The sequence below is a fragment of the Simochromis diagramma genome, unplaced genomic scaffold (assembly GCF_900408965.1).
Source record: "Simochromis diagramma unplaced genomic scaffold, fSimDia1.1 OVJJ01000107.1, whole genome shotgun sequence".
Taxonomy (NCBI): domain Eukaryota; kingdom Metazoa; phylum Chordata; class Actinopteri; order Cichliformes; family Cichlidae; genus Simochromis; species Simochromis diagramma.
Window position 1 is genome coordinate 5,337,241 of NW_024387209.1, and position 13,988 is coordinate 5,351,228.

At 44.4% G+C, this 13,988-nt stretch overlaps 1 protein-coding gene across 15 annotated transcripts in view; it reads right to left on the bottom strand.

Moving 5' to 3' along the window:
• Window positions 1-13,988, bottom strand: part of inpp4ab (inositol polyphosphate-4-phosphatase type I Ab) — a 76,654-nt gene that overhangs the window by 14,773 nt on the left and 47,893 nt on the right. For 2 of the 15 annotated variants that reach the window (XM_040051650.1, XM_040051644.1), the window contains exons 11-25: window positions 13,803-13,907; window positions 13,599-13,707; window positions 13,338-13,355; window positions 11,412-11,598; window positions 11,120-11,335; window positions 9,232-9,373; window positions 8,096-8,281; window positions 7,538-7,570; window positions 6,738-6,910; window positions 4,465-4,588; window positions 4,321-4,388; window positions 3,371-3,570; window positions 3,198-3,295; window positions 2,976-3,088; window positions 2,648-2,802 (exon numbers count right to left, since the gene is read on the bottom strand). In XM_040051650.1, coding sequence (XP_039907584.1) covers window positions 2,648-2,802; window positions 2,976-3,088; window positions 3,198-3,295; window positions 3,371-3,570; window positions 4,321-4,388; window positions 4,465-4,588; window positions 6,738-6,910; window positions 7,538-7,570; window positions 8,096-8,281; window positions 9,232-9,373; window positions 11,120-11,335; window positions 11,412-11,598; window positions 13,338-13,355; window positions 13,599-13,707; window positions 13,803-13,907 — 1,927 coding nt within the window. The remainder of the gene's footprint in view (window positions 1-2,647; window positions 2,803-2,975; window positions 3,089-3,197; window positions 3,296-3,370; window positions 3,571-4,320; window positions 4,389-4,464; window positions 4,589-6,737; window positions 6,911-7,537; window positions 7,571-8,095; window positions 8,282-9,231; window positions 9,374-11,119; window positions 11,336-11,411; window positions 11,599-13,337; window positions 13,356-13,598; window positions 13,708-13,802; window positions 13,908-13,988) is intronic. The other 13 variants (XM_040051656.1, XM_040051652.1, XM_040051655.1 and 10 more) reach the window with 11 other exon arrangements.

Genomic DNA, 13,988 nt, shown 5'->3' on the forward strand with positions numbered 1-13,988 from the left:
TCACCAGGACGCTCTAGGCTGCAGGTCGATGATCGATTTTGTAATCGTATCACCAGACCTGCGACCATATGTTCTGGACACTCGGGTAAAGAGAGGAGCTGAGCTGTCAACTGATCACCACCTGGTGGTGAGTTGGATCAGGTGGCGGGGGGAGGATGCTGGGCAGACCCGGTGCACCTAAACGCGTAGTGAGGGTGTGCTGGGAACGCCTAGCAGAGGCCCAAGTCCGCAAGATCTTCAACGCACACCTCCGGCAGAGCTTCAACAGCATTCCGAGGGAGACTGGGGACATTGAGTCCGAATGGACCATGTTCAGCATCTCCATTGCCGAAGCTGCTGCATTGAGCTGTGGCCGCAAGGTGGTTGGTGCCTGTCGTGGTGGTAATCCCCGAACCAAATGGTGGACACCAGAGGTGAAGGGAGCCACCAGGCTGAAGGAGGAGTCCTATCGGGCTTGGTTAGCCTGTGGGACTCCGGAGGCAGTTGATAGGTACCGACAGGTCAAGCGGAATGCTGCTGAAGCAAAAACTCGGGTGTGGGAGGAGTTCGGAGAGGCCATGGAAAAAGACTTTCGGACTGCCTTGAAGAGATTCTGGCAAACTGTCAGGCGTCTTAGGAGGGGAAAGCGGTGCTCTACCTGCACTGTGTATAGTGCTGGCGGAGTGCTGCTGAATTCAACTGAGAAAACTGTCGGACGGTGGAAGAAATACTTCGAGGACCTCCCTTAATCCCACTGACACGTCTTCCGAGGAGGAAGCAGAGTCTGGGGATGACGGGGATGACCCGCCAATTTCCGGGCACTGAGGCAGTTAAACAACTCCTTGGTGGCAGAGCCCCTGGTGTTGATGAGGTCCGCCCCGAGCTCCTGAAGGCTCTGGACGTTGTAGGGCTGTACTGGTTGACACGCCTCTACAATGTTGCGTGGAGATCAGGGGCAGTACCCCTGGACTGGCAGACCGGGGTGGTGGTCCCCATCTTTAAGAAGGGGAACCGGAGGTTGTGTTTCAACTACAGGGGGATCACACTCCTCAGCCTCCCTGGGAAAGTCTATGCCAGGGTGCTGGAAAGGAGAGTTTGTCCGCTAGTCGAACCTCGGATACAGGAGGAACAATGTGGTTTTCGGGGATGAGTTCCTGCTCCAAGTGGAAGAGTTCAAGTATCTCGGGGTCTTGTTCGCGAGTGATGGGAGAAGGGAGCCGGAGATCGACAGACGGATTGGTGCAGCGGCTGCAGTGATGCGGTCGCTGCACCGGTCTGTCATGGTGAAGAGGGAGCTGAGTGTAAAAGCGAAACTCTCAATTTACCGGTCGATCTACGTCCCTACCCTCACCTATGGCCACGAGCTGTGGGTAGTGACCGAAAGAACGAGATCGCGGATACAAGCGGCGGAAATGAGCTTCCTCCGAAGGGTGGCTGGACTCTCCCTTAGAGACAGGGTGAGAAGCTCAGCCATCCGGGAGGGGCTCAGAATAGAGCCGCTGCTCCTCCACATCGAAAGGAGCCAGCTGAGGTGGTTCGGGCATCTGACAAGGATGCCTCCTGGGCGCCTCCCGTGTGATGTGTTCCGGACATGTCCCACTGGGAGGAGGCCCCGGGGCAGACCCAGGACACGCTGGAGAGATTATATCTCTCGGCTGGCCTTGGAACGCCTTGATGTTCCCTCGGATAAGCTGGAGGAGGTGGCTGGGGAGAGGGAGGTCTGGGCTTCTCTGCTTAGGCTGCTGCCCCCGCGACCCGGCCTCGGATAAAGCAGAAGAAGATGGATGGATGGATAAACATGTTTACAGACTGGTTTCAGTCTCTTTAACCAACAACTGCATGCGGCTGAAAGTGGCTGCTTTGACGTGCAGACTTCACCTCCACTAGTCTGAAATGGAGCCGCTGACAGTGTTTGTGCTGATGTTCTGACAGGACTCAACCAAATATTATGGAAGCATGTTATCGCCCCTGAAAAAGCAATTTTCGTGAAATTTAAAAATATTTTTTTCCTCACAAGCCTGAGCTCCACGCAGCCATTTCTTACTGCATGACAGACTCAAGACAGAGGTCACGGAGGCAGCAGTCTGAGCAGAGACGTCTGGACTTTCCTCACCCTGACCACGTCATCCACCTCATCCAGGAGGGGAAACTGAGTCGCTCCCAAGCCATCTGAGAGACATAATCCCTCCAGCAAATCCTGTAAGTGCCTCGGGCCCTCCTCCTGATAGGACATGCCTGGAATACCTCTCAAATGACCAAGTTCTCGACAAGAAATTTTGACTTGTATTACAAAATACTATCAAAAATATATTTTTAAAAAAAGAGTTTTTCAGTGTGAAAATAAGCCTCCATAAAATATATTATCTTCTAGTTTAAAAAAGAAAAAGTAAGACACTGCTCCCTTATTTCCCACAGCAGACAGATCCACATATTTGAAGTGGGACAGAAGTAACCACTAACACACCATTTAAACACCTACTGTATTCCCATTGGTTAAAACTACATGGAGAACAGTTAAAGTCAGATTACCAAGTAGCACACTGATGAACTCCTGATCTTTTCATCCCTGCACAGAAGTTATTTATTTAGTAAAAGTTGTCTTTTTTTTTGCCCAGGTGCGATTTGCAGCTGTGCATTTTTCCATTCGGCCACTGTGAGGGCATCCTACCTGCGCATGCAGTCGAGGGCCTGCGTGAAGACCTGCGGCGCCATGCCGTGCTCGTGCTGCAGGATCAGGCACTGCTCCAGCGTGATGGACATGGCGGTGCGGTCTTTGGCGCTCTTGCAGCTGGTGAAGCGAACGCCGTTCAGCCGCCGGCAGATCTGAGATGGTGAGGCAAGCAGGGAGGGGAGGTGAGTCACTGTTGATGATTTCGTTTTTGACATCTTCAGAGAAAAGCAGCTGTAAAATTTATAATGCAGTAAAATCCTACTGGAGAATTAAAAGTTGCTAACAAAGCAGTCAGACATTCTGAGTAAAAGAGCGCAAATGTCACCTCCGCAGCCTGCCACAGGATGTCTACGTTCTTGTTTTTCCTGGCGTTGACATTCTGCCGGAGAAACCTGAGCAGTTCAGGAAGGCACGTCTGAGAGCGAGACCTCGGGAGGCCTGAAAGTAGATAAGAACAGAAAAAAGAAGGGTTAAAGCAGGAGTTGCGACACTAATGGTTTGTGGTGCAAGTTAGAAAGAAGGAAAAACGTGAAAACTGTGTACTCACAGTCCTCCGGCAGGACTTCTTTGAACTGCTCGTAGTACGAGTTCAGTCTGGAGAGACTCTCAGAGTTTATGTTCTCCTGCAGGGACGTGTCTCCAAACCTGAAAAACACACAAAACAATATTTTTTCCAATCTCAAACACCTGTGGTGGTAAATCCCGGACGTGCTCACTCACTTCTCGGCCAACGTCTGCTGCTCGTTGATTCCCACGTTGAAGTGCACCGGCTGCACCCGCAGCAGCATGCCGCTCTGGATCTCTCGGGGCAGGGCTTCGAACATGGGCCCCGGCAGCGGGATGCGGACATTGAAGCCATCCCGGTTACCTGTGATGATCGGCAGCATCTCGGGGGTGGAGGTGCCGGTTGCTTGGGTGACCTTAAAGGAGCAAAGGTACATGTATATGTAGCTTTAATACCTAGATGGAAATTGTGAACCAAGTGCCCGTGAAAAGCAAAATAAATACTCAATTAAAATTAAGCGAGGCTGCGAGTTTTTGAGCATGTCCTCAACTCTGCAGAGACCAAACCTCAGCTTCAGTATTAGACTGACTCAACTTTGATCGCAAGCTTAATCAGAGAGGGATTTGTACTTCTGTATTAAAGATACGTCGTAACACCGAATTCTTCAGACTCCATAACCATACATTCACCTCCTCGTTTCCTCATCCTTCTTGACTGACCAGTGACCATGAGTACCATTCACAGAGAGCTGAGTTAGACTCTGAGCTCCCTGGAAAGATTGTATCGTTTTTTGTCCAACAGGAAGGGACAAAAAAATCCAAAGCTTTCAAAATAAAAAACTGTTTTTGTGCAGTTTTAATGGACAGAGTCCATGTTTGCACTTTATAGCTGCACTCTGCTTGTTTACGTTTAACACAAAACTTTTCATGTCTTTTTTAATGCAAAGCCAGGAAAACTACAATAAAAAGGTCAGTAAACACATCCTCATTCAGTTGAGTTCTGCAGTACATTTACTCCAAATCGTGTCTTCAGAGTGGGTCTAATCTATGTGACCGTTTCCACGTTTCATGCCAGCTCCACCCAAACCTCTGGCCTCCTAATATTATTCTCGCAGAGTGGCTCTACAGCCTGGAAAGACAGTTAGCATGCTGCTTTTCCTTTCTACCTTAAAGGTGACGTTGCGTAGATCCATTATGCCGATGCTCATGTCCTCCAGCATGGCGAGCTCCTCTCCTGCAGACATAAACACTGGAAATCAGAGGCTCAGCCAGCTGTGTGCGATTAGAAAAAGCTTTGAGTGTGTTTGTACCGTAGGTGCTGAGCAGGGACTCAAACTGAGCAAGTAGGCCGATGGTGTAGAGCTGTCGCAGGAATCCGTTGTCACGGAGACAGTTCCTCAGCTTGATAATGAAGCCGCAGATGAGAGCGGTGAGCTGTAACACACACACACACATGAACTCGAACAGCAGGTCAGACAAGAAAGAGTTAGTTTGTTGTTTTCCAAGCTCAATTTTATAAACTTTTAAAGCAGCGGTCTGACACCATCATCAGCCACAGCTACTGCTGCAACTGCAAGCTGCTTTGCAACCCCGGTCCACGCCAGCCTCCCACCAGTCAACCTGTGGCTTACAATCAAAAGTGGGAAGTTTTCCTCCTTTCCTCCTTGCAACTGTTGCTCTAGTGTGACTGAGCTATAATAGTGTTCCTTTCATGTTTAATATGAAACTGAGCTGCATTTGATGCCCCATCTGAAATCTGACGTCTGTGAGGTCGACAAATATGAGTACAGTGTTTTTCAACCATAAACCTGACCAAAAAAGCAATGAGGAAGCATCATATTGCATCATATTCTCGAATGCAAATCAACATATGGTTTCAGATCAAGACACCACCGATTGGCTGCTTATCACATTATGTAAGTGGACTCATGCGGTTGGTTTCTGTGCATCCTTGTGCAGCTCAGCGTGCTGCGGCGCACGCTTTTGAGGACTGCACTGACAAGTTTTATGTAACTGATTTTCAGTTCACACTGCCAGAAGCTCACTTCAAACTGATCTGACTGAAGACGATCAGAAATGTTATACACCCAACAAACCCTGAATGGCTGAGGATCACTATTGAGTTTGCAGTTGTGTGCTCTTAAATATGCTCTTTAATGCATGGTTGAAACAGAGTCTGAAATTCTGCCTGCAGAGTCCCAAACTCAGGAAGATATTTTCATTTGATGAGTAAATATAACCCCCAGTATGTTAGACTGACCAGTGATTCTACATTGGCCTTAGGTGCCTGTGATGGCGCCAATGATAGCTGGGATACGCTCCAGCCCCTCTGAGAACTGGACGAGCCATTAATGGCCCAGCACACTATAGTAAAAACAAAACGACAGCCATCTCTACAGCTAGGAAAGGAAAATAATAAATCCGACTGCCTACTGGGAGGCAACCTGTCTCCAAATAGTTGCAGTCCAACTCAGACCGACTGCAATCACTCTGAGGCAGAATGATAAAGATCTGCAAATAACTGTTGTCTAATTTATAAACACAGACAGATTGTCAACATATTGCAATCAGTCTGCACAGAATTTCTGAATTTCTCTGTCAAATCTACAAATGTAAGTAGTTGATGTGAATGTCTGTGTATGTAGACGGCAAGAGATTTCAAATTTTCTCAGCTTTATCACAGTTAATCGCCGTATTATCAGACCTGGTCCCCGTCTTTGAAGCAACAATTTCAGAGGAAACAAGATCACAAGTTCAATGTGCATGGTGGGGGTTGCGATCATGCAGTGGCCTCCAACCACTGTTTTCCCAGAGTGTGACTGTAGCATAGGAAAAACGATGGATGTGCCAGTGATGGAAGGCCACTCTCAACACATGTGGGTCATTTCTGAGAACTATAATCAAAGCATTAACAATGTCAGAAAACAGGATCTCACTGTCTTTAAACATTGCTTTGGAGCAATGAAAGTCAAACCACTTGAATGGCGCAAAAATAAATTTTAGAATATTTAGCTTTATGCTTTGAAAATGCTTGACTGATTACTTGTAAGTATTTCAGCTCTGATTATAGCTGACTATTATGAAATGCTATTCTTACTTCTTTACTTAATGCTTGGATTAGAGTTTAACTTGAAGTGTCTGAGTCCTGTAGCTGCTCATTTAAGAGCTGCAGGGATCCACCGCTGGGTAAATATAACTGATGTGAGTCAGACAAGAGGGTTTGCCAAAAACTACAATCACAAAGAGCCTCTAAAAATACCGAAGGAGGGATCCACTTTGACTACATCTGGCATCATATCCTCTTTATAACTGCAGTCTCAGGTGAGTGGGAGTGTGAAATCCTTACTTGCTGTGCTCCCTTTGCCTTTACTCTTTACTCAGACATTTAATAGTCATATGAATACCGTAAAGCCACAAAGTCATAGAGCTCTGAACTCCTTGCTTTTACGATATTTACACTTTTCTTGGCCTTTTCCTTCACTCTGAGTCACTCCAGGATAAATGCATCAGCTCAGACATACATTAACAGAAATATGTGTAGGTGAGTGTGTCTGAGTCACTTGGATGATGTTTGTGTGCTGACCGTTTGGCAGAAGACAATGTCGCGGCGGTACTGCAGTGACACGTCCATGGCTATCGTCGGGGCGGTGTCCTGCATGAGCAGGAAGACCATAGACTTCTTGGCTTTGTCGCTCATCATGGCAACGCAGTCCGTGAGCGTGGTGAGGAGAGGGTACAGTGCCTCGCTCCACTCGCCTGCAACAAGTGCAAATAAACCATGAGAGACCAAACACAAATATGCCTTCAAACCAATAATTTCCACACCAAGTAGCAAAGATTGTGTTTTTCAGAGTCCACTTCTTGTTAAATTTGACAGAAACAGAAAAAAAAGACAAGAGGGACAATGGGGAAAGGAGAAGCACACACACACTGAAATCTTTTAGGGTGAAGCCACAGGACTAGCCACAAATCCTGCTGGAAAGAACCTAAAAACACTTGCAGAGATCTGACAGAGCTGTTTGAGTCAAAAGCCTGCTGTCAGGCTTGTTCTTAAAAAATAGGAAACGAGCTGAGTGTTACAGACCCCAGTCTTTATGTAAAGAAAAAGGTGCAATTTTAGAGCAGTCACAGCAGATTCTAAAACAGTGACACTGATTTGTGGGGTTTTTTTGGACTGAGGGCAGATTTAGGTATTAAAAATGAGTCAATCACTGTAGCTTTTTAAAAAAAATAAATAAATAATGAGTTTTTTTTAACTATTTCAGGGTTTGTTGGAGTTTACTCAGTCCAGACATTGGAATATCTCTGCCTGGACTTCTTATCAAAATCCGTCTGGAAAAGTGAGTAGAGTGAGAGGAGCACATGTGGGGAGGCAGCTCTTACCTGGATACGCCTCCTCAGCACTGGGGCTTCCATCTGGAAGAGGGGTTGGAGGTGCGACATGCATGATTAGCAGCACTGTACGCCATAGAGGGCAGCAGAGACAACACAGAAGAAACACTGCAGACCAGAGTCCAAACATCCTTATTCTCTAATGGCTCACGAAGAGGAACTCTTTTCTGTCTTATTTTATGAAAATCTAGTGTGTTTTGGGGGGAATTTGGACAGATGTTGGACCCTGGTCTGCTACAACATGTAGAAAATCTCAGATACAACAGCTACATTGCTACAGTACTGCTGCAACACTGTGCACATAAAGACACGCAGACCACACATAAAACACTGAACGCTTTTTAAAGACGAGTCATTTAAGAGCATTTTCTCAAAGAATAAAGTTGGCTGATGAGGTGAAGGAAAAATCTGCTCATGAATCCTCCAACTTCTTAAAAGTAAGCAGTGACCTGAGCTGAAAATAGATGTGGAGGGATGACTCAAGAAGAAGAAGAAGAAGAAGAAGAAGAAGAAGAAGAAGAGAAAAAACAGGAAAAAAACAAAACCTACAGGTTTCCTGTTCGGGGCTGGGAGGCCGTGCAGAGGAGAGGGCAAGCTGAGAGGAAGAGGATGGTGGTGGAGATGATGATGGTGGAGGTGGTTCTAATAATGATGATGATGATGGTGGTAAGGATGGAGATTCCTCTGACGTACTTTCTGGGTTGATCCAGAAAGCTAAACACTTCCCACCATCGCCTTTTCACACCCACATAAAAAAAAATCAAGGGGTCAGCAAACAAGTTTAGAACTTTAGTATAAAACAACGAGAATATTTCAATTTTCTTATTTAAATAAATAAAGAGAACGGGTGGGTGAAACTGACTTCTAATTCCAAGTGGTGATAACTTCACACCATATCTGTCTATGTTGGAAACAAACAACAGCAAAACTCTATTTCTCAGTATTTACTGTCTCTTTGTGGCATTTTTCTCTGAACTCTGCAGAGCTGCTGACATCTTATCGGTGACTTGCGAGAGGTTTAACCTGCACTGGGTTTAAAGCCAGACTCCAGGAATACTGTCTTACTCTGTGGGACAGGGAGAGCCGAGGGATATAAAAAAAACAACGTAGTCCCACAACTGGGACATCTGCTCACTCATAACTGCAGATCTCATGGCTCCTATAAACGAGGCAAACACTGGGCTGATGAGCTTCTGGCCTCTTCTTTAGAGTCTTTTTTAAAATATAATGATGCTTTTGCTGTAAATTGTGGTCCTGTGCAGTTTCTGATCCCTCACCTGTGCCGTCTGGTTTCACAACATAAAGAACCTCATAACTAAGAGATCCAAGCTGGTTTCAAAGTAATCCCATATTATTCTAGACTTTTTATACCAACTCCCACTCTTATGGCTCCCTAACTCACTAAAATGCAATCTTTTGACTTTGCTGTGCTTTTTTTAGTCCTCCAGTTTGCAGATTCCTATTAATGGTACCAAAAGCATGTCAGTAAAGACATTTACCAGCTCTTGAATCATATTGACACTGTTTTCCTCCAACAGTTTACCACCTCTGAGCCAGATTAACATGTTAGCAACACATGCATCTCTCCCCCCGGAAACAGTATAACACTGCAAGCATAAATTAAAGAGTGCTGATGAGAGGGCACACAAGTAAACTACAGCTAAAAGACTGTAAGAGTCTCTTACCTTTCTTACTGCTGCCACCCTGCTGGTCACTCTGGGTACTGTCCTGACTGCCGACGCTGGGTCTCCTCTCTTTCTGAAGCAGCTTGTCGACGCGCTGGATGATGCACTCCAGAGACTTATCCACATTTGACCACACCTTCTCCTGAGAGGACATGTTTACAACATTCAGCTGTTTCAGCTTCAATTTTAGAGAGTAACAAACCAATCAAAAGGGCGTCTTTAAGTAATGTGCTAAAAAAGGAAAGGTGACACTTTGAAAATATTTATGTGCAAAAAAGGAGTAAAAAACGTGCACGTCTCACACCACTCCTAATTTCTTTGTATATATGCTATAAATGTTTGCTTGTATGTAGTTTCAATTAGAAACAGCGTTACAACTCTGAGCCTGAAAGTCAATATTTGGTGTGACCACCTTTATTCTTCAGCACAGTCTGAACTCTCTTAGGCAGCTTTCTTGTCATGTCTTTAAGTCGTCTTCAGGAATAGTTCTCCAGGCTTCTTGAAGGACATTCAAAGCTCTTCTTTGGATGTTTCTGCCTTTTGTTCTGTTCTCTGTCCACATGATTCCACACTGCTTCAATAATGTTGGGGTCTGGGCTCTGGGGAGGCCAATCCATGACTGATATTACTCCACTGGTATTCTTTTACTGCATTCCTTGTGTATTTGGGATCATTGTCATGCTGAAAAATGAAGCTGTTGTCAATCAGATGATTTCCAGGTGATATTTCTACGGTGGCCCTGAGAGGCCAAACGGACTGCAACTTAAGAAAACACCAGCAATAAGAAAAACGCTGCAAAGGCACACAAAACACAACGGAAATAAGAAAAAACAGATTTCCAAAGCACATTTCTGTGGAAATGTTCAGGTACAAGGACTGGACGCAGCCAGCGTCCAAAGAAACACTTTGAAACACCTTAAGAAAGCCTGGAAAAGTATTGCTCAAGAGTACTTTACAAACAAAAGAAAGTCTGTCCTCTTGGAAACAAAATATAACTAAATGAGGGGAAGTTCAGGACACAGTACTGTTTTTATTGAAGCAATAAATTACAGCAGGGAATTATACTCAAGTCAGAGGAAGGAGAGGAGGAATTCAATCAGCGAAGATTCATGGATTTCATTACATGACCCTCGTCTCAGTACACAGAGGCAAAATGCACTTATGACAGTAATGTCACTTCAAGTTCATTAAATTTAAATAAAGATATTTTGCGCATCATTTACCACTAAGCAGTGTCAGAGAAGCCACCATTTCTATGAAGACTGTGTGAAGACTGCATAATGTCTTTCCTTTGTCATTTGAAGTTCTTGTTCTTGTTATATGATATTTATCTACAGTAGTGATATATAAAAACAAAAACTTTGTTTTTTTCTGCTACTATAGTCAAAAAATGTGATAAGTGCAAAATATAAATAACAAAGTGACAAGAACTTAAATAATAAGATGGAAACTGGCACTGTTAAAGGATAATCATTTAAATATTCTGATGCGTAGTTGTGCATATATTTTCAATAACATGAGCTCAAAAGTTCACTTATAAGCATCCTGAAGCTTTAACCACCACTCACGTGTTTTTTCAGATACTGCGTTTTACTTATATAAGCTAACAGATGGCTAAAAATAAAAAAAGATTGAAAAATGAACCCAGAGCTTCTTCTTTTTGAGTTTCACCTGTTTTTTCTACTTTCAGTTGGAAATCTGTTAAATTACAAACTGTGTGTCCTCTTCTGAAGACTGGTTGTCATCCAGCTTGGTACAGAGTGTAGTTAAGATCTTAAGCTGTATGCACAACGCGTGCCAAGAAGCTCATTTGTTCTCATGCGAAAATAAATAAATAAATAAATAAATCTGGAATCAAAAAACAGCCAAAAACTGCTGATGAACTCACCCACTCCTCTTCGTGCCAGTCCACATGCAGTGAAGACCGGCTGTTGCGACCGCTGTACTTTGCTGTCAGTGTGTCCTGGTCGTTGCGGAGCACTACTTGTTCGGACTCAGCTGAAGGAGACGCTTTGGAGGCGATGTACTCGGGCCGCGCTGCGTTCAGGGCCTGAATAGCTGAAGCTAGCAGCTTGCAGTCGCACACTGTCACCAGCTGACGGGTCTGAAAGGAAGAAGGTATGAATGAAATAAGAAGCGTCCCCACGTAACGTCACATCACTTCCAAAAACTTTTTGTACCTTATCAGCCAGACTGGCGAGCGTCCACTCCAGTCCGCTGGCCGATCGGTCTTTGGCAGCTCGAGACAGCCTCTCTGCGTAGTAACTGACCTGAGTCTTCAGCGTGTTGATGTGGGCGATGATCTCTTTGGCTCGGACAATGTCCTGGGGTATGTAGATGATGGACTGAGAGCTGGAGAGGGCACTACTGTAGGGAACAAAGACACACAGACACGTCTGTATCCGAGCTGGGACTGAGGATACTCTACACTCACCAGCCACTTTATTAGGTGCTTTATTACTTTATTAGGTACATCTGTTCAACTGGTCATGGCAGCAATTTAGTGCATTTATGGTCAAAACAACCTGCTGTAGTTCAAACTGAGCATCAGAATGGAGAAGAAAGGTGACTTAATTGACTTTAAATGGTTGTTTGGTCTGAGTATTTCACAAACTGCTGATCTACTAGGACTTTGTCAGACAACCACAACCACAGAAGACCATAAAGATCCAACTTTTGTCAGCTAAGAACAGGAAACTAAGGCTATAACTTGTGAGTGGCAGTTCACTGAGTAAAAATGCCTTCAGAGGAGAATAGCCAGCCAGCCAGCTGATAAGAAGGCAATAATAAGCCACCACTCATTACAACCAAGGTATGCAGAAGAGCAGCTCTGAATACAGCAGAAGAGCACACCAGGTCCCACTCCTGTCAGCTAAGAACAAGAAAACTGAGGCTACAATTCACACGGGCTCACCAAATCTGGACAACAGAGAACTGGAAAAATGTCACCTGATCTGATGAGCCTGAATTTGTGCTGTGACATTTGGTTGGTAGGGTGAGAATTTGTCATAAACAATATGACAGCATGGATCCATCCTGCCTCAGGTTGGATGACATCATCTCAAACTGGTTTCTTGAACATGAGGATGAGTTCACTGTACTGAAATGGGCTCCACAGTCACCAGATCTCAGTGCAACAGAGCACCATTGGGATTTGGTAGAACAGGAGATTCACATCATGGATGTGCAGCTGACAAATCTGCAGCAACTGTGTGATGCCATCAAGCCAATATGGACTGAAAACTTTGAAGAATGTTTCCAGCACCTTGCTGAACTGTGCGATAAAGAATTAAGGCAGCTCTGAAGGTCCAACCCGGTACTGACAAGGTGCACCTAATAAAGTGGCCTGTAGGTGTATATTTTTGCAATGTTTCTGTCTTATGTCTGAAATATGCTTCAGCAGGAAATATACGCTGTAACTGGAAACAGAATACTATAACAGGAAACTGTTTAGGTTTAAGAGGGGTTTCGGTTACGTCTTAAGTTAGAACGTAAACTTCCTGCAGAAGTCTAAATCAAGCTTCAGAGGGTCTGTTTCAAAAACGTAGTGAGAGACATTACCCACTACTCTTAACTTTAGTGTTTCACAGATGTACAAACATACAGTGTCTGCATGCACATGCCTGCTCTTAATGGACCGGAGAGACAACATGGAGCAGACTTCAATAAACGCCAGGGACGGGGAACGATACCACCCGCTTCACAAATTCAGACCATCTCATGTAGAAGAATTTTAAAAATGTCTCTTTAATATTGTCAGGGTTTGACTTTTTAAGCACAGAAACATGTTTTAATGGACTTTAAAATGATGACTGAATTTATAAAGTGAGCGGTATTCAAACAACTTTGTGACAAACCTTGTGCTCGCTTTAAGACGACACACATTTTAGTTCTATATTAGTTAACACAACACTGTTAAGACTGATGCGCCACGTGCCGTTATTTCTTTGCATTAACATAATAAGCTATGCAAAACCCCATTCTTCCAGCTTAAAACTGAAAATACATTGTTGTACAAATCTTAAGGATCTATGAAAGTGTGATTTTTTATTTTGTATTTTTTAGAAATGTCAAATGAAAACAAGCAAAGCAGTGCAACGACTCACCATTCCTCCTCATATACGCTGATCGGAAAAGTAACAAAAACAAAATTAAGAGGAAGCCATAAAAAGGGAACTGCAGGATTAATGCAGAAATTGAAGAAACAAAGATGACAAAAAAAAAACAACAACAACTGTTTAAATACAAATCACAAGATGAATAAAGCAAAATATAAAAACCCAAAACAGGAGCAGAGGTCATCGCAACTTGCTTCCCCCCACCTCTTTCATTTTCCTATGTGACGCCCCACTTTGTGCTCAACTTACTGTTTCTTTGCTTCCTCGAACTTCTGGATGATCTTCCTCAGACCGCCGTTCTTAAAACCCTGGCAGTGAGCGGCCGGGGCGCCGACTGTTACCACATCATATGTCTGTTCTGGAAAGACAAACAAGGACGTTTTAAAGGCACAACAAGAAGTGCGTGCAATCACAGCAAGATTTGTTTTTTAATAATTTGTATTCGTGTCTAACCAAAACCCAGCTCATCCTGCACCCTCATCCTCTGAACGTGAAGGTTAGTGGGCATGAACTCCAGCTTCTTGTCTGCTTTCAGGTTACTGGCTTTGAATGATGGGCCTGACAAAGAGACGAAGAAGCTTAGTCGTTATCTTTTTAACTTTTTCTTTTAGGTGTACTCGGGCCTGCACGTACACTGAC